The 20885-nt window shown below is 34.4% G+C and overlaps 3 protein-coding genes across 7 annotated transcripts; 1 reads left to right on the top strand and 2 right to left on the bottom strand.

Moving 5' to 3' along the window:
- On the top strand, positions 1-4317 carry LOC107420391 (protein SAWADEE HOMEODOMAIN HOMOLOG 1). 3 transcript variants are annotated; one of them, XM_048475202.2, is made up of 9 exons: positions 1-454; positions 1225-1310; positions 1434-1479; positions 1578-1695; positions 2513-2579; positions 2959-3002; positions 3229-3368; positions 3464-3583; positions 3714-4317. In XM_048475202.2, the coding sequence occupies exons 1-9, from the start codon at positions 398-400 to the stop codon at positions 3753-3755; spliced, it is 720 nt and encodes a 239-aa protein (XP_048331159.1). In that variant the 5' UTR covers positions 1-397; the 3' UTR covers positions 3756-4317. The 3 variants fall into 3 exon arrangements, with proteins under 3 accessions (XP_048331159.1, XP_015884819.1, XP_015884820.1); XM_016029333.4 differs by having other exon boundaries at positions 3-454; positions 2959-3010; positions 3225-3368; XM_016029334.4 differs by having other exon boundaries at positions 6-454; positions 2516-2579; positions 2959-3010; positions 3225-3368.
- Positions 4318-6117: 1800 nt separating this feature from the next.
- LOC107420390 (casein kinase 1-like protein HD16) lies at positions 6118-11736 on the bottom strand. Of its 3 annotated transcripts, none has more exons than XR_009638916.1 (17): positions 10950-11736; positions 10141-10272; positions 9974-10047; positions 9792-9861; positions 9633-9688; positions 9463-9534; positions 9061-9155; positions 8890-8956; positions 8665-8794; positions 8368-8586; positions 8107-8249; positions 7844-8018; positions 7569-7659; positions 7315-7472; positions 7032-7220; positions 6737-6946; positions 6118-6541 (listed from the first exon to the last, which is right to left on the bottom strand). XR_009638916.1 is itself a non-coding variant. In XM_016029332.4 (16 exons), exons 1-16 carry the CDS (start codon positions 11319-11321, stop codon positions 6887-6889), a joined length of 2103 nt encoding a protein of 700 aa, XP_015884818.3. In that variant the 5' UTR covers positions 11322-11736; the 3' UTR covers positions 6118-6886. The 3 variants fall into 3 exon arrangements, 1 of the variants encoding a protein (XP_015884818.3); XR_009638917.1 differs by having other exon boundaries at positions 6118-6285; XM_016029332.4 differs by having other exon boundaries at positions 6118-6946.
- Positions 11737-15714: 3978 nt separating this feature from the next.
- On the bottom strand, positions 15715-16539 carry LOC107420384 (uncharacterized). Its single transcript, XM_016029324.4, has one exon. It carries the CDS (start codon positions 16489-16491, stop codon positions 15826-15828), a length of 666 nt encoding a protein of 221 aa, XP_015884810.3. The 5' UTR covers positions 16492-16539; the 3' UTR covers positions 15715-15825.
- Between the last annotated feature and the right edge of the window lie 4346 nt (positions 16540-20885).

Genomic DNA, 20885 nt, shown 5'->3' with positions numbered 1-20885 from the left:
AAAAGAAAAAAAAGAAAAAAAGAAAGTTGGAATCTTTTTTGTAGTCATGTTATAAAGAACTCCTAGTTTCTGATCACCATACATCAAAAACACGAACTGAAGCCCAAACCTATTCTGGGCTTGGCGTTTGAGCTGATAATTTGGAACGCTAGTCCTGACGGAGCCCAAACCGTTTATGTGCCACTTTATATGTATTTAAATATTTCAGTTTTTTTTATTTATTTTTTTTAAGCGTTTAGGAAATAAACGAACGAACAACAAAAAGGCGCCTAAACCAGCGGTGAATCTGCTCTGGCAAAGTTTTAGGGTTTTCCACACTTGCAAAGAGAGGGAAATTCAAATCGTACAAGTTTTAGGGTTTTGCAGAGAAAGGGAGAGAGAGGAGAAGAGAGTGTATATGGACCGCCTTCGTCCTAGACAAAGACAGGTCTTCACTGGCTTTACGAAGGCAGAGGTAATTCAGTAATGGCGGCAATGCTTCACTTTAGCCGAATGCGATTGCTTTTTGCGGAATCTTTCTTTATTTCCTTATTATTATTATTATTATTATTATTATTATTTTCTCTATGAGTAAATATTTTTCTGGAATTATGAATTTCCAAGGATCTTCTATTAATGTGATTACAATGCCATCGATTATGCTGCTTCTTATTAGCACATGAAGCATATCGATAATCCTTTGCCCGATCAGAATTGTTATTGTTTTCTTTTTAATATGATTTTATAACAATCTTCTATCGTTTTCTAAATCGGTGTTTTTGTTACGAATCTAGGAAGCCTATGTGTCTGTTTGGCAATTGCAATTTTGTCGACATAGTGCCGATCATGTTCTTTCCGATTTCTACAAAGCTTGTACCATTTTCATTTTGATTTTTTTTTTTTTTTTGGCAAATGGCAATTGCAATCTCCATTAATCAATTTGGAGTTTTGTTATTGTCACATTTGAAATATGCTTCTTATATTATATTCTGTTTCAAGGAATAATGAAACTGTCAATTGCTCTAAAAAAACTCAATCAAGGTATTATAGAATATCCATTTTCTTTTTGGTTTTAGAAAAAAAGTAAATGGCTATGTGCCTTCTAGGGGTAAGACAAGGTTTGATCCTGTGGAAATCTGATAAATGTTTTGAGATCATCAGATAATTATTTTTTTGAACTAGTGATTTTGCTAATATTTTATGACAAAAGTTGGTGAGTTTTCTTTTGTACTGTGCTTGTGACAGATTGAAAAATTGGAGAAATCACTAAATGAATCAGGCGAACAAGCCTTGAACAGAGAATATTGTCAAAATTTTGCACGAAGTTTTAGGTAAGGCTTTCTTCATGCTTATGACAGATGTGGTTTTGATTTGTATGTTTATGCTGAATTTTTTTCTCAATAAAATTGTTCTTCTGGATGCTAAATCTTGCTTTGGCGTGTTTTGCTCTGTAGTCGCTCCTCTGGTCGTGCTGGGAAACCTATTGTAAAATGGACAGAGGTTGTGGGACTTCTTATTCTCTGTTTGTCTATTTTAGTTCATAATTAGGATTTGTTTATTGTTGCTAATACCCCTCTTTGTTATAAATTGTGTCTTAGGTGCACAGTTGGTTCCAAAGTAGGCTGCAAGATTCAGCAAAGGCATCCGAAAATAAATCTGAGCCACCAGAAGCTTGCCCTTCAAATAAGGAACATGAAATTTCTGGAATGCTTAAAGGTGTTTCTCTTAACTGCTCATTGCTTCCCCCCCCCCAATAATATTAAAGTGGAAGCCTCTTGCTTAAGGAATTTCCTTGTCTTACATGTCTTGCTTTTTATCTGCAACTTTTAGCAGTACAAATTCTCACATCACTCTCTAGCCAGCTGCATGTACATAAAGATGAATGCCAAATCTCCTGGTTATGGCTGTGTTAATTTACTTGTGAGTGCTTTATGACCAATTGTGTTTGCCATTATGTTTGGTAGATAAATATACAATGAACAAAAGTTAATAAATTTGACATCCAGAAGATGATGAGAGAATTACAGGTTGTGAATGAATTATGCTGGAAAAAATGTACATTTATGCGATGATTTTGCACAGTTGTTATTTTTTGGTGTATAGGTATTGTTAGTTGACTGCTTTTGATAAGATTTCTATTTTTCTTTATTATATTTTGAGTTTTCCAGTATTATATATGTGTTCTGGGAAATATCAATCAATTCAGTTTGATAAAGTTTCAGGCTTGTTTTAAATTACAGTATATGAGTTACAAAGTAATATTTTCCTACAATGAATGCAATAAATTGATGATATCTTGGTAAAGCACAAATCATGAAAATGTATATGAACATGGTATTTGCTTTTTCACTAGTTCTTTTCCATGTATTTAAGTTATCTTGTTTTTGCAAATTAGTTTATAATTAAAGTTTTACGGATGTTTATAAGTTTTATTCTCTGATTATGGCCAGATAATGCATGACATATGAAATAAGCTAACAGATGGAGCTTTCAATAATGAAAATTTCATTAATTCTCAGTTTTTCTTCAAAAGCAGAAGCGAAGATCCCTGACTTGTCAGATTTGGAATTTGAAGCAAAATCATCAAAAGATGGGGCATGGTAAGAATATATGCTATCCATTCCTTTCTCAATATTGTCATTAGTGGTTTAGCCGATGATCATTCTATGGAAGTGTTTTGAAGGGAACAATAGGCCAGGAAAAAAAAAAAAAAAAAAAAGCTGATTTTGGTTGAATAATTGCAATAGTTTCAATTGTAATTTGTTTTTCTATGATATTTGTATGTTATATATATATATATATATAGAGAGAGAGAGAGAGAGAGAGAGAGATTGAAATGAAGAAAAGGAATTATAAATTTGCGTTTGCCAATTTGTTTGCTTTCTTTGAACCAACTCCATAATTCAGAGTTCAGGGGAAAAAAGAAAAATGGTTTTAGCAAAAAGTTGTGGCTGACCGTTGGAATTTCTGCCTTTGCAGGTATGATGTTGATTTGTTCCTAGCTCATAGATTTCTTAGTACAGGTGAAGCTGTAAGTATTTTAAGCTAATATTACATTTAGTATCAATTAAAATGGTGATGACTGTTTCAAATTGACATCTTACAAACTTATTCAAGCAACACCCAACACTGACCCAAGGAAAAAAAAAAAAAAAAAAAAAATGAGGACTGCCCGCGACAAGAGGTCTAAGTGAAACTGATTATTTAAATTTATCTCATCTGATGGATGCTGTCATTTGTTAAAGGAAGTTCGGGTTAGATTTGTTGGGTTTGGAGCTGAGGAGGATGAGTGGGTAAATATAAAGAAGGCAGTGCGAGAACGCTCCATCCCTCTGGAGCATTCAGAATGTCATAAAGTGAAGGTTGGAGATCTTGTTCTCTGCTTTCAGGTGATTGTTGAATCAATATATTTTTAAGGATGATCCAGAAACTGTTCTATGTGTTTAGTGCCACCTCATGTGTTGATATTTTGGGTTATTAATAGGAGAGGAGAGACCAAGCAATCTATTACGATGCTCATGTTCTAGAAGTCCAGCGGAGAATGCATGATATTCGAGGCTGTAGGTGTCTTTTTCTAGTCCGGTATAATCATGACAACAGTGAGGCAAGTACTCTTCGCTAAGAAAGTATTTCTTATCGACTTTCGATTGATTTATTTTGGAGGGTTAAGTCAAATAATTTTCCTTTTTCTTTTTCAAATAAATTTTTTTTTTTTTTGCTATTTATAATTTCAGGAAAGAGTTCGATTGAAGAGATTGTGTAGTAGGCCAACATAGCCGGTGCGTTTAAAAAAAGAAAAGGGTTTCTTTTTGCAATACTTGGCTTGCATTTTGTCTTTAATCGGATCTTATTCTGGGTGGGGGACCTTGATTCATGCCATGACGGGACCATAAAAGCACAATAGACTAGCAGTCTAGCAAAAGCAAATATTCGGTGTGAAGGCCCATTCCATCAGAGCTAATGTCCGTCCCCGAAAACTATTGTATACTTGGTTTTTTATGAGTACATTAGCATGTTCTTGTGCAAGTCTATTCACCTGGATCAAGGGATCCGTGGAGAGCTTTTTGGGTAAAGGGAAAAAGAATTCGCATAAACAGGCTTTCAGAATACAATGCACATTCTTACTTTTGCAAGGATTCGATGAAAATAACTTTTCACCAACTTATTCATCTGATATGATTGTTGAAGCGAATTCCATAAAATAAGACATTTTGAGGAGCTTGAAAGAAAACATCAATTAAGATGCAATATGCATTACTTTTATTTGGAAAATATATATGCTAGCTTGTATGTTCAATTTTATCTTTACCGTATAAATCAAACATCATGATTTTTGGAGATCTAAGATCTGAAATTGAGAAGTAAACACTCCAGTTGAAAACAGGCGTGTCTAAAACAGGTAGGGGTTTGGGGGAATCAGCACCATACCAATTTTATTATGTTTCTTGGGTACAATAAAGATTAAAAACAACAAAGAAAGCATACATAAATCATAACAATAAACTAACTGATACGATTGAAACTATAAGTGGCTACAAGATTTTTAATTCATAGGTTCATGCTATAGGTTCATGCTCCCATAAAATGAATCTTAAGATTTGCGTCAATGGAAGATACTAATCAAGTTAGCATAATTCACTTCCTCTCTCAACAAAACCATAATACAGTATACCAAAAAAGAAAGAAGAAACCATAGATAAGATGAATAGAGAAGGATTTACAAGCTAAAGTACCCTATCTATTTATTCTCGTTTAAGGAGAACAAATACGTCAAGAGTGCAGCAATTAGCACATTTTGGCTTGTGACTTTGCTTTCATTAATACTAAGAGAAAAGCATTCAAGACTAATATCAAATATTTTACCATTTTTATCATCTCGTGGTATACCAGAAGAGCTTAAGATTTTCTTCAACAGAAACACCTAAATCCACCAATATGTTATATGCACAATGTAACTTTCCTTTTCACAATGGAACCATTGATTTCTCACATTCTGCTCGTAAATATTTATTTTGCTGGATACCTTAGCAATCAATAAAGACATCCTAAAAGACCATACGGAAGTAAAAAGGATATGTGCGTCAATTATAGTTTAAAGCTTTCCAAGATAGAAATGCATCAAATTAAGCGGTCATACTATAAATGGTATCCATTTCATGAACACCAACGCCAACAAGGAAGATGAATTTCCATTTTTAAAGAAAGATTATCCCATACCATATGCTGTGACAATCTCTTTTTTCTTTAGTCATGGCCACATGAAACACCCATAATACCATCCAATTCCATCACCCTCATACTGCTTGCCTTATCGATAGCAGACATAATATAAGGGCTGTAATGCATGGCCACATAAATATATAAATAAATAAAGCAAATGTCAAACCATAGCTGGGAACAAGGAATATGTTTATGAGTTTAAACTTACAAAACGAACTGAGCTCTGTGTAAGTTGGCAAAATGATACCAACTGGTACCTGAAGATAGAAGGAAATTCTATCAATTAACTACACAGAAAAAGATAATAGCAAAAATGAAGTTTTAAGAACTTCACACTGAAAACCCTGTAACATTACTACTTACTACTTTTAAGGTTAAGAATTTGGAAATTTTGCAGTTCACAAAAGGTCACAAAAGAATCTCACCAGTTATTTTCTGCCTCCAAGACCTTGACCAAAATTAACAATTCAATCTGTGAAACTCAACCATTCACTGAATCTAATACATACAACATATAGAGCTTCTTCTTTTATCTTTTCTGTAAAATACATAAATAATCAAGATAAATCTGCATAATGGAAAATGAGCAAACTAAAAGGATCTCAGCATGGGCTATGAATAAAATGTTAACATGTATATCAGTCACCGAGGACCACCTTACTATAAATCCTAACATGCGATCTCGGTCAGTTAATTCATTTTTGCACTGCACATAATGCTCAAATCTTCTATATAGGCCCATCAAAATACACAAGTACATCATGGAACTTCTAATTTAAGACCTCACGTCAGGAAAGATGTCAATATCTTGCCAGCAATCCTTGGCATAATAATATATCCTGAAGCAAGTGCACAGCCACCAAACCACTCAAGTTATACTACATTTTGGGAGAAAATAATAATATTATGAACCTAATCTTGCAGCAATATGCGATGTCTATAACAATGAGAGATAAAACCAAGGGGTGAAAAAAGAAAGAAAAAGGTCAGTTACATATCTGTATTGCTCTTAACTGCATTGATACATAATTTTGAAGAATGCACCACACCATGTCGGTTGAATGGGGGCACAAACGTATGCATAAACTGTAGAATGGACATGAATAATAATTTAGAAACCATTACAGACTGCTGCCAGCATTGAAGTATACAACTGCTTTCTGTTTTCAAGGTCAAATTGACATCCCAAAAGCATCTTTAAGTTCATAAAGGAGGGCAACAGAAGACGGAAAAAAAAAAAAAAATGGTTGGCTAAATACAGACTGAATGGCTGAGAATATCCAGAGTCCACTGCAATAATAGTTGTACGGTCCCAAAATACCACCAATAATCAAAACATGACCTGTGCACAAGCCTTCAATCAAGTAATTATTGTTCAAGATATACAAAACTTTTAACAATGTGGTAAAATGAGCCCCATACAGTGGGAATAAAGATAAAAATCAGCTCATAATTTTTTTCCATAATTGAAAGACGGTGCACAGGTGCTCGTAACAGATACTATGTGATGGTGGCAATAAAAAAAAGTTTAGCATACATGAACTCCATATGCCATGACCAGTCAATTTCCATGAGAGGATCTTTGCTTCCCTAGAAGCAGCAAAATTACAAGTAAAAGCACGCTCGCGGTCATAAAGGTGAGTGGTTAAAATCAAGTCAGCAGCATTGCAAGAAAAACTTTGGCAATTTATGAGACAGTTCGACCATAGCAAATAGATGCAATATAAAGATTCTTTGCCCATTTCTCCTGCACAATCACCATAAAAGAAATTTAAGTACTCTAGAGGAAAAGTGGGAATGGCAAAGGGGAAATGGTTAACCAAATAATCCACCTTCACATGTGTACTAGGAAAAGCTGAAGTTCGGAGAGTCTCTTGAGTTTCATCTGCTGGTTTTCTCCTTGGCACACTAAGAACAAAAGCAGCCTGGTCCCAAGTTGCTGCTGTCGACGTAATGCGGTAACCACTATCCCACCTCCGATGTATACCTTCGCTAGGATATAGAAAATCTAGTTCCACTACCTGAAATTGTTTAGCAAAATAATTATCAGTTTTTTTTCTTTTGTTGGGGTGGGGTGGGTGGGTTGGGAATGCTTAATTTAAATCCCAAACAAACCTGGTCAGAAAATCCTGCACCACGAGACATAACAATCGCCCATCTACTTCCAGCAGTGGCCATGGCAGTAACATAAAATCCCTCTCTCCATTTTTTATTAATCCACTTGAATGGAAATGAATCACTCACTTTGTAAGACTGCTGTAAGTACTGTGTCCCTAAATACAGTAAAACAAAGTTAGGTGGGAAAAAGGTGAGGAAAGAGAAAAAGAAAGAACGAAAGAGAGAGCAACTTAGGAGATACTTGGACTAACCTTTTGACATTACAACCAATGAACTACCATTATTAGCTCCTGCTATAGCACTGATATAGTAATTCTTCTCCCATTGTTCCATAATCCATTCCTTTTGAGAAAAGAAAACAAACATAATTTCATACACTGTTTGAAAATTCGCAAGTACTAGTCATATAGAAACCATGCAGCATAATAAATTACATAGAAGCATTGCATGCTAGCAAAACAATAATAACCTACAACTACAGATGTCATAAACAATTATCCTACAATTAAAAAGAAACCAAGAAAACCTTATGAAGAAAATAGGGGGAGAGTTCAAAAACTTGCGCAGCAAAGCCAGTTCCAGCATCCATGATAAGAGCCCAGAGGTTTGAACATGAAGCCACACTACTAATAAATAACCCATCTTCATTTCCTTTCTCAATGTGCTGAGAGAGCCGCACATCTGCGACATTGTAGTGATATCTACAAGAGGAGATGGAAAAATATAAACGTTATGCTTTTTTAGAAAGGTTTGAAATTGAAGAGTCTTAAAGATCAGTCAAGTAAATACCTTTGCTTCATAGGCCGACGAGCATTATAGACACTTATCCACTGTGTTGCAGGCATCCCCATACGAATCTTCTTCTTTGGTTGTTCATCATCTTCCTCCTCCATGGTCAACCGTCCTCTCTTATGTCCAACCTGGCATATAAGCTTAAAAAAAAATCGTACACTATCAGAAGAGCTCCAAAGACTAAATGGTGGTTGCCAAAACTTATAGCTTGCAAACAAGCCAACAAATAAACTATAGTCAGAGGAAGATCAAAAGTACCTTCTGAGCACCTTCAGTATTTATTGGCCTAATATCTGGATTTGGACCAACGATCCCATCGAAAAGGGAGATATATTTAGCATAGTTGGGTTCTTCGTCAAACTTCAAATTCACCACATACTCAACAAACTGTCGGAAAGGCTGAGGACAAAAGCAACATAGAGTTTCTGGGGAAGTGGCCATTTTCTTCTTGCAAACTAGGAATCCTTTATTTTCCCCCTGACACAATTAAGTATTAGGGTAGTGAACAAAATAATACGTAAACATAACCCTATTCATCATAAAAAATTTGTGAACCTGATATCCTTGCCAAGGCAAGCGACCACGAAGAAGAAATATAAGTGTGTAAGCAAGTGATTCCAAGTCATCTCTCCTGCTACCAGTTCTGCCAAGATGGGCATGCACACTGGCATACCGCACTGTTCCCCTACAGCAGTGGAGTTGTTACATGCCAATCAGCAGGTAAAACTTTTTAAGGAAGAAAAGGAAACCGGTGGTCATGCGTGCATATTATTTACTTACCGAAAAACATCAGGCCGTTGATCATACTCAACATGCTGACCGGTTGAACTATCTCGCCATCGGGTAGCTTTAATAGAAAAAGGCCAAAAAAGCATAAGATGCAAGTGATAGTATTTTAAGTGGACGAAACAGCAGCTGTCAGAAGGCAATGATACTTTTATGGCTTCTTACCTAATCCAAGATCCACAAGAAACAGCTTTTTCTCTTCTGGAGTTCCAGGGGGACCAAGCAAAAAGTTCTCAGGTTTAACATCTCCATGCACATATCTGTCACAAACATCCGTAAAACTTCAATATTGAAATAATGGATAAACGATTACATCATTTTAAAATAAAGACCCTCTGTTTGTGACTTAGACAGAATTCATCCATCCAAGTGAAAGTAACAACTGCCACATCATTGCACATTAGGGAACTTGGGAAACAGGAAAGTAAAAGATACATGGGTGGAGTGGGAGTTAATGCAACATAGAAATCCTAGGCTGCCTGTTCAGTTCACTGTTCTCAACAAGAAAATATATAACTATTACTGAAAAACACAAAGCTCACAAGAACAGAGAGATAAAAGTATCACCCTCTAGAGTGCATCTTCTCCAAAATGGATATCGCCTCAATAGCAATACATGCTACCATTTCAATTGACATCCTGAAGTTCAAAAAACAAAGAACCATTAATAAGCATAACTAACTAGTCTACAGACAAACTGCATGAAGAGAAATTCTTATGACTTCTATAAAACTTACGTGTGTGAATTGTTATTCCACACATCCCACAAACTAGGTCCAAGCATATCCATAACCTGTATGTATTAGGGTTATTAGATACATTCTAAAACAAGAGAATACACGTGAGTCACTATCATAAAATCAAAACAAAAATCACTAAAGCAAAAAACCACTTACCATGACATAGTAGTCACCCTGTCGGCCTTTATAGTGTACTCGTGGCACGCCATGACTACCCCCAAGTGCACTGCACAACAGAGCAAGGGACGTTGAAAACAGAACAAATAGAAGGCCTTTGACAGTTAGAATGCAACATATACAGAATGAATATATAAAACAAGAATGCGAAGGAGACTCACTTATAGACTTGCCATTCATATGGCGGTCCGTAGTTGCATCCTTTACTGCTCCTATGCTCAAATTTTAATGCTACCTAATATCATGAGTATTATACAAAAAGTTAGAACCACAGTACCCAACATAACATAAATTCAGCAGCAACACCCAAACACAGTGCCATCAGAACCTCTAAAGCTCCAGAGCCAGTTCTTTCATTTGGATTTGTAGGATTAATACGGCGACCAACATAAACTTGTCCAAAGCCTCCTTTCCCCAATTTCCTTTCTATTTTGTACAAAGGGGAACCACCAACCTGGACCTGATGTAAAGAAACCAACAAATAAATTAAGATTACATAATATAGTCTCTAATGAATATTCTTGCAGGATATCTCTTGTCTAAGTGTTGCCAAGTTTCCATTTGATTCTCAAGTTCATTTGAGTAGAGGAAATAATGCAAATATTTTCACCCGCCAGATGAGGACAACCATAACAAATCACAACAAAATCACGTTCAGTAACAACTTCAGTACGATGGAATACAATCTCTAGTTTAAAAAGAACTGATAATTAATATTTTAAATAAAAACCAACAAATATGTTATACAAAACACAAAACCATACAGAAGTTAACTACATTCTGTTGCAGAAACCATAAGAAAATTATTAGAAAGGATCAAGTTAAGAAAGTTAGAAATGTTTTCTTTTCTGAATAATTTTTTTTATTAAAAAAGGGGAAAAATAAAGAAAATAAAAAAAAAAGGAGAAAAAGGAAATGAGCTATTTTCTCCTTCAAAAGATAGCGCTTCTAAGGTTCTTTTTCAGTTCATGGATAACAAGACAAAATCTGAAAACCAGAAATTCTTCATTTTCTCTCTCTTTTCCATAAAGAGGAAGACAAAAACAAAATCCTATTAAGTTAACTTTTCCATCATCCAAACCAAAATAAAAAATAAAAAATATCCACGATTTTCCAAACAGAGACTAAAAGATAAACCTTCTCAGGAAGAGGAGCGGTGCTGCCTTCATCCTCAGCTCCCTGACCCTTATCGCCGCTGCGGCCACCGCTATCGTACTCATCCATGGCTCTCTCACCAACTCCTTCTCTTAAAACCCCAACCTTTTGCTGCTGGTCTTGCCTCTTAAACAACTTCGTCTCAACAATCGCACCGTCCTTGACGGTACCGATGCCGATCGCCTCCCTCTCTAGCTTACTATTCCTCCTGTTCTGCACGGTGGTCCTCCTTCTCTGTCGAGCTCGGCCAGTTAGCTTCTCCAACGGCGGTTGTTGCTGGGTAATCGGATTGTGGTTCGGGTTCGGGTAATCAGATGCCCGGTTCCTGCGTTGTCTGCTACGCAGCTCAGGCATCGTAAGGCTGTTTGCCCATGAAGATAGACCGCCCTGGATGGATATTATTCATGAAGCTTCTAGAATCATCGGCGGCCGAAAATCGATCAGTGTAGAAACGGTTCGAAAATAAACGCAGAGAGAAATGATAGCAGAAAGATAGAAATTAGGGCTGAGAGAGAATTTGGAGATCTGTGGAGGGAAATGAGAAGAAAAATTAAAATAATAAAAAATAAAAAGGATTCAGGATTTCTTAGTTCAGAGAGAGACAGAAAAAGAAAGAGAGAAGCTCTCCGTGCCTGCTATGCAGCCTATGCATTTTTTAATTTTTAATTTTTTGGTTTTTTTTATTTTTATTTTTATTTTTTGATTGGTTTATTGGGTTATGGTCTGTATATCGTTTGTGACGAGTGTGTAATTACATATTTTATTTTATGAGAAATATTCAATATTTTAATTTAACATAATCGCATGTATTCGCTGGAAATTTATATTTAAGCAATGTTTCGTCTTATATCTTTTGATGTATTATCAAAGTGATTGTCAAAAAAGTTGTTTGTTTGTTTGATTTTGAAGATAATTGGATTGGTGCTGAAATATCCAACTTTCTAAGTTTGGCATTTTATGTTTTTGGATTTTGAAAGGTGAAAATTAGATTTTGTGGTAATTACATTTGTCTACGGACTCTTACATTATTATTTTATTTTTTATTCCATGGCCATTACGCAAAATTGAATTTTCACATGGCCTACCTCTACTCCACAGGCAATTGTACGGATGTGTGGTTTGCATGCCTCAATTAAAAAATAAAATAAATTCAAATTTTGTGAATTTCAAATGCTGTTTCGTAAAACATGTACACTAAAATGCGGAAAGTAATACTAAAAGTAGTTAATATTCATATTTTAACCCTGACAGCCACAGAGTAAAAAAAAATTAGATTTGTGTGACAATCTTTCATTTATCAAGTTAAAAAAAAAAAAAAACATTTTAGTGGTTGACTGTTAATTTTCTTTCATGTGATATATATTTGCCAAGAAATTTTGAATATATGTTTGGATGAGTATAAATTTCGATCATGTTACTAATGTGTGTTCAGGTTTTTGAATTTTTCTTAACTGACATATTCACGCATATTAGATGGTTATCGTTAAGGTTTGGTGATGGTAAACTCTGGTGATTGGTTAATAGAATTTATTATTCTCACATATTTCTTCATAAATGTCAAGAAGAAGCCAACAACTAAAATATACATATTTTTTAAAACTTTTGTATGGTAAAAAAGATAAACATGCAAGGTTGGTCAATGGTCCCGCTGTCCATAACTTCGATAGGTTATCAAACAAAAAATTAAGCAAAACGTATTTGAGGGGATTGAGAGTGAACTTAAAAAATCAAAGGCAATAGGAGAAATGACCAATGACTAGTGTTTTTAATACATATTATATTTTTTATGATTTTGCAAAAGGGTTTTTTTTATTCTATCAATAACATTTATCTTTTTTATAATATAACCAGTCTATTTTAATTTTCTGTAGGGGTGAGCTGATTTGGACCAACCAAATTTGTTCAGTTTTTAATGTATGACTGGTTCAGTTTTATTTGGATAATTTTTATTAAAATAAAATTGAATCAAACCAATTAAATATATATATATATATATATTTGTAATTTTTTATTATAATTAATTATTTTTTATATATTTTTATGTTTTAAATTATTTAATTTAATGTAGTAATAAGTTTAAATTATTAAAAAATTATTATTATTATTTTAAAAAATATACAAATTATTAAAAATTTATAAACCAACCATACGAAATCAAATCGTGGGTTTGGTTTTATTTGCTTTCTCTCTCTCTTTTTTTTTTTTTGGTTGAAAAAAATTTCTCACGTTGATTCGGTTTGGAAAGAATATCTGTAAAAAACCGATGGAACCAAATCGAAACCCACATCCTAATTTGCCGTGATGAGCCTTTCAAGCAAACCAAGTACAAAGTAAAAAGGTCTTCAATAAAACAATTTATTTAATAATTATGAGTTTAAATCACAGATATAAAAATTATATATATACTAAAACTGGAAATGGAAATAGTAGAATGGTCTTTTTTAACAAAGATGTTGGATGTGGTTTTATTCCCTTTGTTTGGAAGTGCGTTGGTACATGGTCTAGGTCGACACGACATGTGGTATGCATGAGAATTCAAAAGAAAGCGCGCAGGATAATTTTATCACCAAGATAAAGGCTTCTGCAACTTTTAATATGAAAGAGAGGGAGAGAGAGTAAAAGCTAAAGGATGTGAATATGAAGTTGACATTGAGCATGGATTGGCTCTACATTTTCCTTTACATAAAATTTCAAATAATGTCCACTGCCTTACTGCTTTTGAATTTTGGTGCTTGTGCTTCTAAAATTTCATCCCACTCAGGCTATCTAATATCATTTATCAACCAAAAATAAATAAATAAATAAATATTATTATCCTTTTTAAGAAAGAACCTCAATACGTATTATTATTATTATTTTATATTATTAGAAATATAGGAATTTAAACTCGAAATATGAACCGATAAAAAATTGCTTTGCTACTCGACTACTGTTCAAAAATAACCAATAAATATTATACATGTCTTCTTCACAAATCACAAATTTTAGGTAAAAAGTGGAAAGGCTATGAAAATGAACTGGTATAAGAACGCTAGCAACAGCCAGCAGGTGAAAGGCCTTAGGACTTGACTGGCCAAATATTGTCATACAAGAAGGTCTAAGAATCAAATTTTAGAATATGAATATGGGATCCAAGTATATTTTTGGGATACTCGAATAGGTTGCCATCGAAATGGAAAATATCCTACCATATACATATAACACTAAAATTAGAGTAGTCAATGTTGAGTCCACGTTTTAAATTATACATGTATATCTATATATACTTTTGATTGAGTGACAAAAGAAAATAATCTATACTTCAAAATCAAACCAAACCATCCGATGCATCATGCATTATATATACAAATTACAAGGTGGGTCAAAATCTAGCTCTTAAATGTCTACAAACTGAAAAGCTGTATTTTATTTTATTTTAGTGCTTACTATCACAAAAAAGAAAAAAAGAACCACATGTATAGTTCCTTCCGTGCTTAAAAACAAATGCTTAGTCAGGCTTTATTTTGTGGAAGTTGATCCGAAGTTAAATTAAATTGGAATATAATCAAGTCGAGTTCGTAAAGATTGCTGAATCCTTTATGCAAGAAGCAAATTGAAAGAAGACACATGTATATATTTGTAGTAGAAAATTTAGCAAGGAGCTAAAAGGAAGAATATCCTACCCAAAGGGTTTGATCCAGATTTGATCATTATTTTGTCATTCGGATCATCAGGGAATGGAAATATCGAGAGGTGTCCAACATCAAACATCAAAGAAAGATATTGGAATTTTGGTAAGCAAGATAGTGATAAAAAGGATGATGTGGAATTTTATTATTTTTTATTTCTATTGCCTACAAGTCATGCAACCTTTGTCCCTACAATTTTAAAGGCTTTTTATAAGTCCCCACAATCAACAATTCAGATGGTACCATTCCATTTCCTAACAAAGTTCTCGGAGCTTCTCATCCTGGCTGATTTTGTGGCGTCTTTTTATTATGCATGGGCTTCAACAAATTGAGTGCAAGCAAAACTGGGCTTTAATGTATTGGATTAAAGCCTTCAATGGGCGATATTGATTCTAGTTCAAAGTTTTGCTGGTTGCAAAGAGATGCTCAAACAAAAGTTCAGCCCTATGAGGCTCAAACCCAACATTATTGGACAGTTTTAACCAAAAAGTAACGACACGAGCCCACAACGAAAATGCTATTAAAAAATCTAAATACACACAATACACAATTATATACACTCACAAGGACAAAGAGGAGGTAAGACAAACAAAATGGGTATTTCGTGCATTTAGAGTCAAGCATACGAAAATAAAAATAAAATAATCAATTGAACTTGAGTTGATGCTAAGAAAAGGAGACAGGGGTTGAGTCCCATTCAAGTTAGGAATTGAAAAAACAGAAAGTGGAGCTATAATCACTATATGACTTAAGGACGCCAATTGAAATTCACCAAGGTGAATCATGAATGGTAGTTGAACGCATAGTGAAATACTAAACTGCGAACAAATTTATCATAGTTCATATCCCATGGGTTCTAAAATCTAAGCTGAGGGGTGGAAATTAACATCAACATCCCCAGTCTGTCTAGGTCGACGTATATGCATGACATGCCATCTAATAGATCTACATATATTAGGAAAACAAATAATAAAAATAAGAGTTAGAAAGATTCTGATATATGGCAAAGATTTTGCTCCAAATGACACCTGAACTGTACAATAACAAGAGTACAGGTGGTTCTTTTTTGTTTGTGGGGGGGGGGGGGGGGGTGTGAAAAACAAAGAAAATTCCATACACTCGAAGAGTGGTTTTGGGCATCCCCAAAACCATCGACGGCCCCAACCAGCCCATGGGCCAAATCGCCACTTTTACCCATACCAATCCGCCGTCTCACGCGCCGCCATCCGCTTCTGCAACATCAACTCCCTATAAAATCTCTCGATGAATTCCTCAGCCGCCTTGTCCACGTAGCTGTCCTCGTCAGCATGTCTTAACGACAACGGTGATTCCGTTTTCCTAACCCGCCGTGACGGTGATGCATCTGCCGCCTCATGACGACGACTACTACTAGTACTACTACTATTTAGGCCACGAAGCACCTCAACGGAGTTAACTGCCACGGTGTCATCCTCTAACTCTAACGTAGGTTGCCAGTGGCAGTGAGGGACGTGGTATTGTGCGACATGTCGTTTGTAACGGCTGGTGCCGAGATAACGGCTTTTGCGCTTGTTGACGAGGAAAGGGATATACGGTGGGTGGTCTGTGCTGTTGCTGCAGCTGAACTCGTACTCCCTCGGAGACACGTACGACATCTGCACGTCATGTGAGCTGCAGCCCAATGCGGTGTTGTGGCGGATCATGAGGTCGTTGAATGACTTACCTATGATCTTCCCACGTTCCATCATAAGGTTGAGATCCGGCATCAGTTTTTTCTTCGAAATGCCCTTTTGAAACATGAAGAAAATCAGACGGACCACATTGCCCAGTTTCCTGGCTATGACTGGTGGTGGTGGTGGTGGTGGGATTGGTTCCATTTTTTTTCGATGGAGAGAAAAAGAGAGACAAAGACAGAGTCGTCTGAGGTTATAGTTCTGTGGCCTAGGAGCAACGAATTGCATTTAAAACGACGACAGGGTATAATGGGACCCAGAATAAAAATTGTTTAATTTTACTTTATTTTTAGTCGATAAGGATATTGCTAAATCGTAATAATCCCCTTAATGATTGTTTTGTTTTATGCTGTTCTTTTTCTCATTTAGTGATTTGGACTTTTCTTTTTCCTTTCCTTTCAATATTACTAGTTGCTCCTTTTTGTAAAATTAACTCAATATTTTTGTCAAAGTAAGGAAAAAAAAAATGTTGTTATCCGTGACCGTACACTATGAAACTTCCCTCTACACTTTCGGATTTGAGTGTGCTTTTTTATATATACTTTGGATATGAACAAAGGATTATAATAATCAAAAGCTATCTATATACAAATCTATATGGACTTGTAAAATGGGAAATAAATGGAGTAGAAAACAAAAAAGAAATAGTGACCCCTTAACTTTAGTTAGGTATAAGCCTTTCTTTAGGCCTACACTAACTTAAATTATCATACTTATATTGAAAATGTATATCAATTAAACATTCCAAACATATACTTTTAATTATTTTACTAACTTGTTGGTTTTAGTCATGATGACTTCGTGAGCAGAATCCAATGTCCTTGTAATTGGCGATTGTGGGTGTTGGGACCAATAGATGGCCAAATAATTTAAAGAAAATTAATTAATGTGACTGCGGTCCAATTGATTGATATACAACAAGTTTTTGAAGCTAAAAAAAATATACACTTGCATATATCTTATTAGCTTTACCAAGTTTTTTCTAGTTATCCCAGACGCAATATTTGACAATTTCAAAGCAAATTTGTTAATTATTAGATCACAGAATCAGTGTTAAATTAAAAAATAATGAAACTTTGCCTTCTTTTGGAGCTTAATGTTACATGTAAATTGTAATAAATTATAATTCAGTCGGACGTGTTGTTAAGGCGGTAGATTTTGGTGGGTTTAATTTGGTACGTTGCAATAAGGAATTATTGCATGATTTAACGAGGGGCCATGTTATTGAATGAGGGCTTGACGTATCGGTTTGGCAATGGGAGTTAGTTGTATTGCTTGTTCACCTTCTAAAGTCCATTCCATTCCATTTCATTCATTTATAAAGAGAAACTGATCTAAGCCAATGAAACGCCTCAAGTTACCAGTTGTTTTGGTAGATTAATTATGTTCTTTGTCGATTTCTAACCGATATACATATAGATCAATATTTAAATGCATTTAGAGGGACACTATTCAATTGAGTAATTAATAAAGCAACACTAGTTTTCTTCTTCTTCTTTTTTAATATTGAAATTGGACGACAGATGAATATAGAGGGTAAATTGATTTGAAAGGAATAGCGGAAGTTAAAATGTAGTAAATTACGAATGCTGTTATATGTCATACAGCTCACAGCTAACAGTCTATCACATGTACATTAAGTATGGTCCCATGCATTGGAAATGTTGGGTCCAACAATATCAATAATTACTTGCTTTTCACCTAACAGTTATAGGTTTTTCATTTGCTATGTATGTATGTATGTATGCCTCCAATCAACATCATATGATCTGTGTTTTTCTCCCATTTTTTTCATCCATTACGATCTATTTCGGTTAAAATAGTAATAATAAATAACAATAAGAACCTCATTTCCCGTTTAAAACAATCGGAGTGCCTATATATGGACGACATTCCACGGTATCTCATGCTCAACAAAACCAGGCTGCAGGCCTTGGACTGGGCCGATTAATCCAATTGAGCCCAGCCTAAGACTAATCCAGAAAGTTTGCCCTTTCTTGTCGATCTTTGATTCGGGTACTCCTTAAAAGAGGGTCCGTCAGCCCTTCCAGTTTGCTAATCAATAATTCTGACCCAAAAGAAACCTGGGCCTGGAAAGATTGTCAAGTGACCTGGATTCTCTGACAATCTCAACACTAAACTAATAATAATAATAATAATCCACTCTAGAGTTTAATGATATGTATGGGGAAGAACCATTGTGCTATGTTTTTAAATAGTCAACTACCTACTCCAACTTGATAATTATCTATTTCAGGTATGTGGGTGATACTGATGGCCGCTGCTGCCTGCTGGTACGACATCTCGAAGTTTTTCTTAGATTGGCCAACAAAGTTCATGTAAACACAAATGGTGCTCTCCAGGAGCCTATTTTGAGTTTTTCCATGGTTAGATTGTTCATTTTCAAATCCCCAGGAGACAAAGAAAACGATCTCACTGTGAAACTGTTGGTGGGAAGCTCTTCTGTATTGGGTCCGCTTAATTGTATGTCTACGAACATAATGCTGATCATCTCGCGCCAAACGCGGACCAGGGTCTGGATTTGATGTGAACGTCATGCATGATGCATAAGCCAGCCATATAAAGCAATGCATTTCATTAGGATCGAAACCCCATAACCAGTTCTTAATAAGAAATTAGCTACAAATTAATTAATTAACATGGAATTCAATGTTTACATGTGTCTTTTTTCCGATTGAAATTGACGTTAGTGGTCCACGAATAATAATGGTAGAAATGCCCCCCAAGAAGACAATACAAATAATAAAATAGTTAATGGCCGAAGGATCTTGGATAGGATCCAGCTAGCTAGGTTCATGCATGCATGGATGCTACCCAAACTCGAATAATGGATCGTCCTTAGCTTCTTTATAACTATAGTAATATTAATATTCTTCGTTGATCCTTTATTAAAAAGGATAATTTTTAGGTGCTAATTATTTATAAGTAGCTTTTTTTTTTTTTTCGTTTTGGTAAATAGTAGTATGCTTATTATGTCGAGAGCAATTATATAAGGAATCTAGATTATATATATTTTATATCTTTTATTTTATTATAGATGACCATCTTCTGTTAATCCTTTTTTTGCTCTGTTATTTTTTGTTTTTTGGTTATCTCCATTCAAGTGTAAATAGTGATATATTCTTGCATCATTTCAAAAACATATATTTTTTGTTTTCACTTTGTTTATTTTATTTCTTTGTTAATATTTAAAAATAAAATGATAAGATTTCATTGACAGACATTGATGAGAAGATAAAAAATGGAACATAAATCTTTGTCAGTTTGTTGTTCACTAGCATTTTGCATTGGCCATAATCAACTATGGACTAAGATAAGCAAATAACATCTACGTACACAGAAAGCAAATTAATGAAATGTGGTTTTGCAAGAGGAATGAATATAGCAGCATATAGAAATAGTAGATACTAATAATGTGTGTTGCAGAGACCATGGGCTGAAGGAAACAACGAAAATTGTGTGTCCAAACAACCCCTGAAGGAGGCAAACAGCGATAATAGACAAGTGGAAGAACCAGATTGTCGGTAGAAAAGCCGTCCTTCTGTACTAATCTGTCCTAAGGAGGAAACCACATCTAAACACATCGTATCCTATATTCATCTTGTATCGTCATTCGTTAGTTTACTAATATTATATTATTGGTGGATTATGTTATAACTTCCTTTTCCTTTTTTTTTTTTTTTTTTTTTTTTTTTTTTTTTTTTTTTTTTTTGGGGTTGATATTGTTACAATGGTACTTCAAATCTCTTCCCCACCCATGCCTCTAACCCATGCTTTGAGCGTAGACATGGGGCATGCTTGCTAAGGCATATGCCTAAGGACCCCATTCCTTTCTTTTTTTTTTTTTTTTTTTTTTTGGGTTGATATTGTTACAATGGTACTTCAAATCTCTTCCCCACCCATGCCTCTAAGCCATGCTTTGAGCGTAGACGTGGGGCATGCTTGCTAAGCCATATGCCTAAGGCCCCCATTTTATTGGGCCCCAAAAAAATATTTTTCCTATAAATGCTATATATATATATATATATATATACACACACATCTATATTTATTAAATAAAAAATAAATTAATATATATATATATATATACATATATTTATTAAATACAAAATAATTATTAAGTTATTTTGAAAACATAATAAATTGGCTTTGTTAAAATTTTAAATTATTTTTAATTGATCATTTGTTGTTAATTATTTTTGAAAAAGAATATTATTCAAATCTAATTGAAAATTTTTATATTTTATTCTTATAATTAATTAGATTGTAACCGTAAAAAAAAAAAACATATATTAAATATTTTTTTTGTTTATGTAGTTTTTTCTCTTGCTCACTTTTTTTCTTCTCTTCTCATTCACTCATATTTCATATTTGTTTAACTTTTAATACTCAACCTACATAATATACAATTCTAATCTAGAGGGTCTCAAAATATACGGTAAGTTCATTGGTTTTTATTTATTTTAATAAATTTTCAATCATTCTCCTAATATATATCTATATATATTATTTTATTT

Source organism: Ziziphus jujuba, chromosome 5, assembly GCF_031755915.1.
Source record: "Ziziphus jujuba cultivar Dongzao chromosome 5, ASM3175591v1".
NCBI lineage: Eukaryota > Viridiplantae > Streptophyta > Magnoliopsida > Rosales > Rhamnaceae > Ziziphus > Ziziphus jujuba.
The sequence above is the reverse complement of the archived record's forward strand: the minus strand, read 5'-3'. Positions and strand labels throughout refer to the sequence as shown.

Bases quoted from the DNA above. Each gene is read 5' to 3' on its own strand.
- LOC107420390 (XM_016029332.4), bottom strand. From the start codon at position 11,321: ATGCCTGAGCTGCGTAGCAGACAACGCAGGAACCGGGCATCTGATTAC. The intron at 10,048-10,140 runs GTTCTGATGGCA...TCATGATATTAG, and splicing joins CTGGCTCTGGAGCTTTAGAG to GTAGCATTAAAATTTGAGCA. The intron at 6,947-7,031 runs GTGGATTATTTG...GTGATTGTGCAG, and splicing joins TTCCTAGTACACATGTGAAG to GAGAAATGGGCAAAGAATCT.
- LOC107420384 (XM_016029324.4), bottom strand. From the start codon at position 16,491: ATGGAACCAATCCCACCACCACCACCACCACCAGTCATAGCCAGGAAA.
- LOC107420391 (XM_016029333.4), top strand. From the start codon at position 398: ATGGACCGCCTTCGTCCTAGACAAAGACAGGTCTTCACTGGCTTTACG. The intron at 2,580-2,958 runs GTAAGAATATAT...CTGCCTTTGCAG, and splicing joins TCATCAAAAGATGGGGCATG to GTATGATGTTGATTTGTTCC. The intron at 3,584-3,713 runs GCAAGTACTCTT...TTATAATTTCAG, and splicing joins ATAATCATGACAACAGTGAG to GAAAGAGTTCGATTGAAGAG.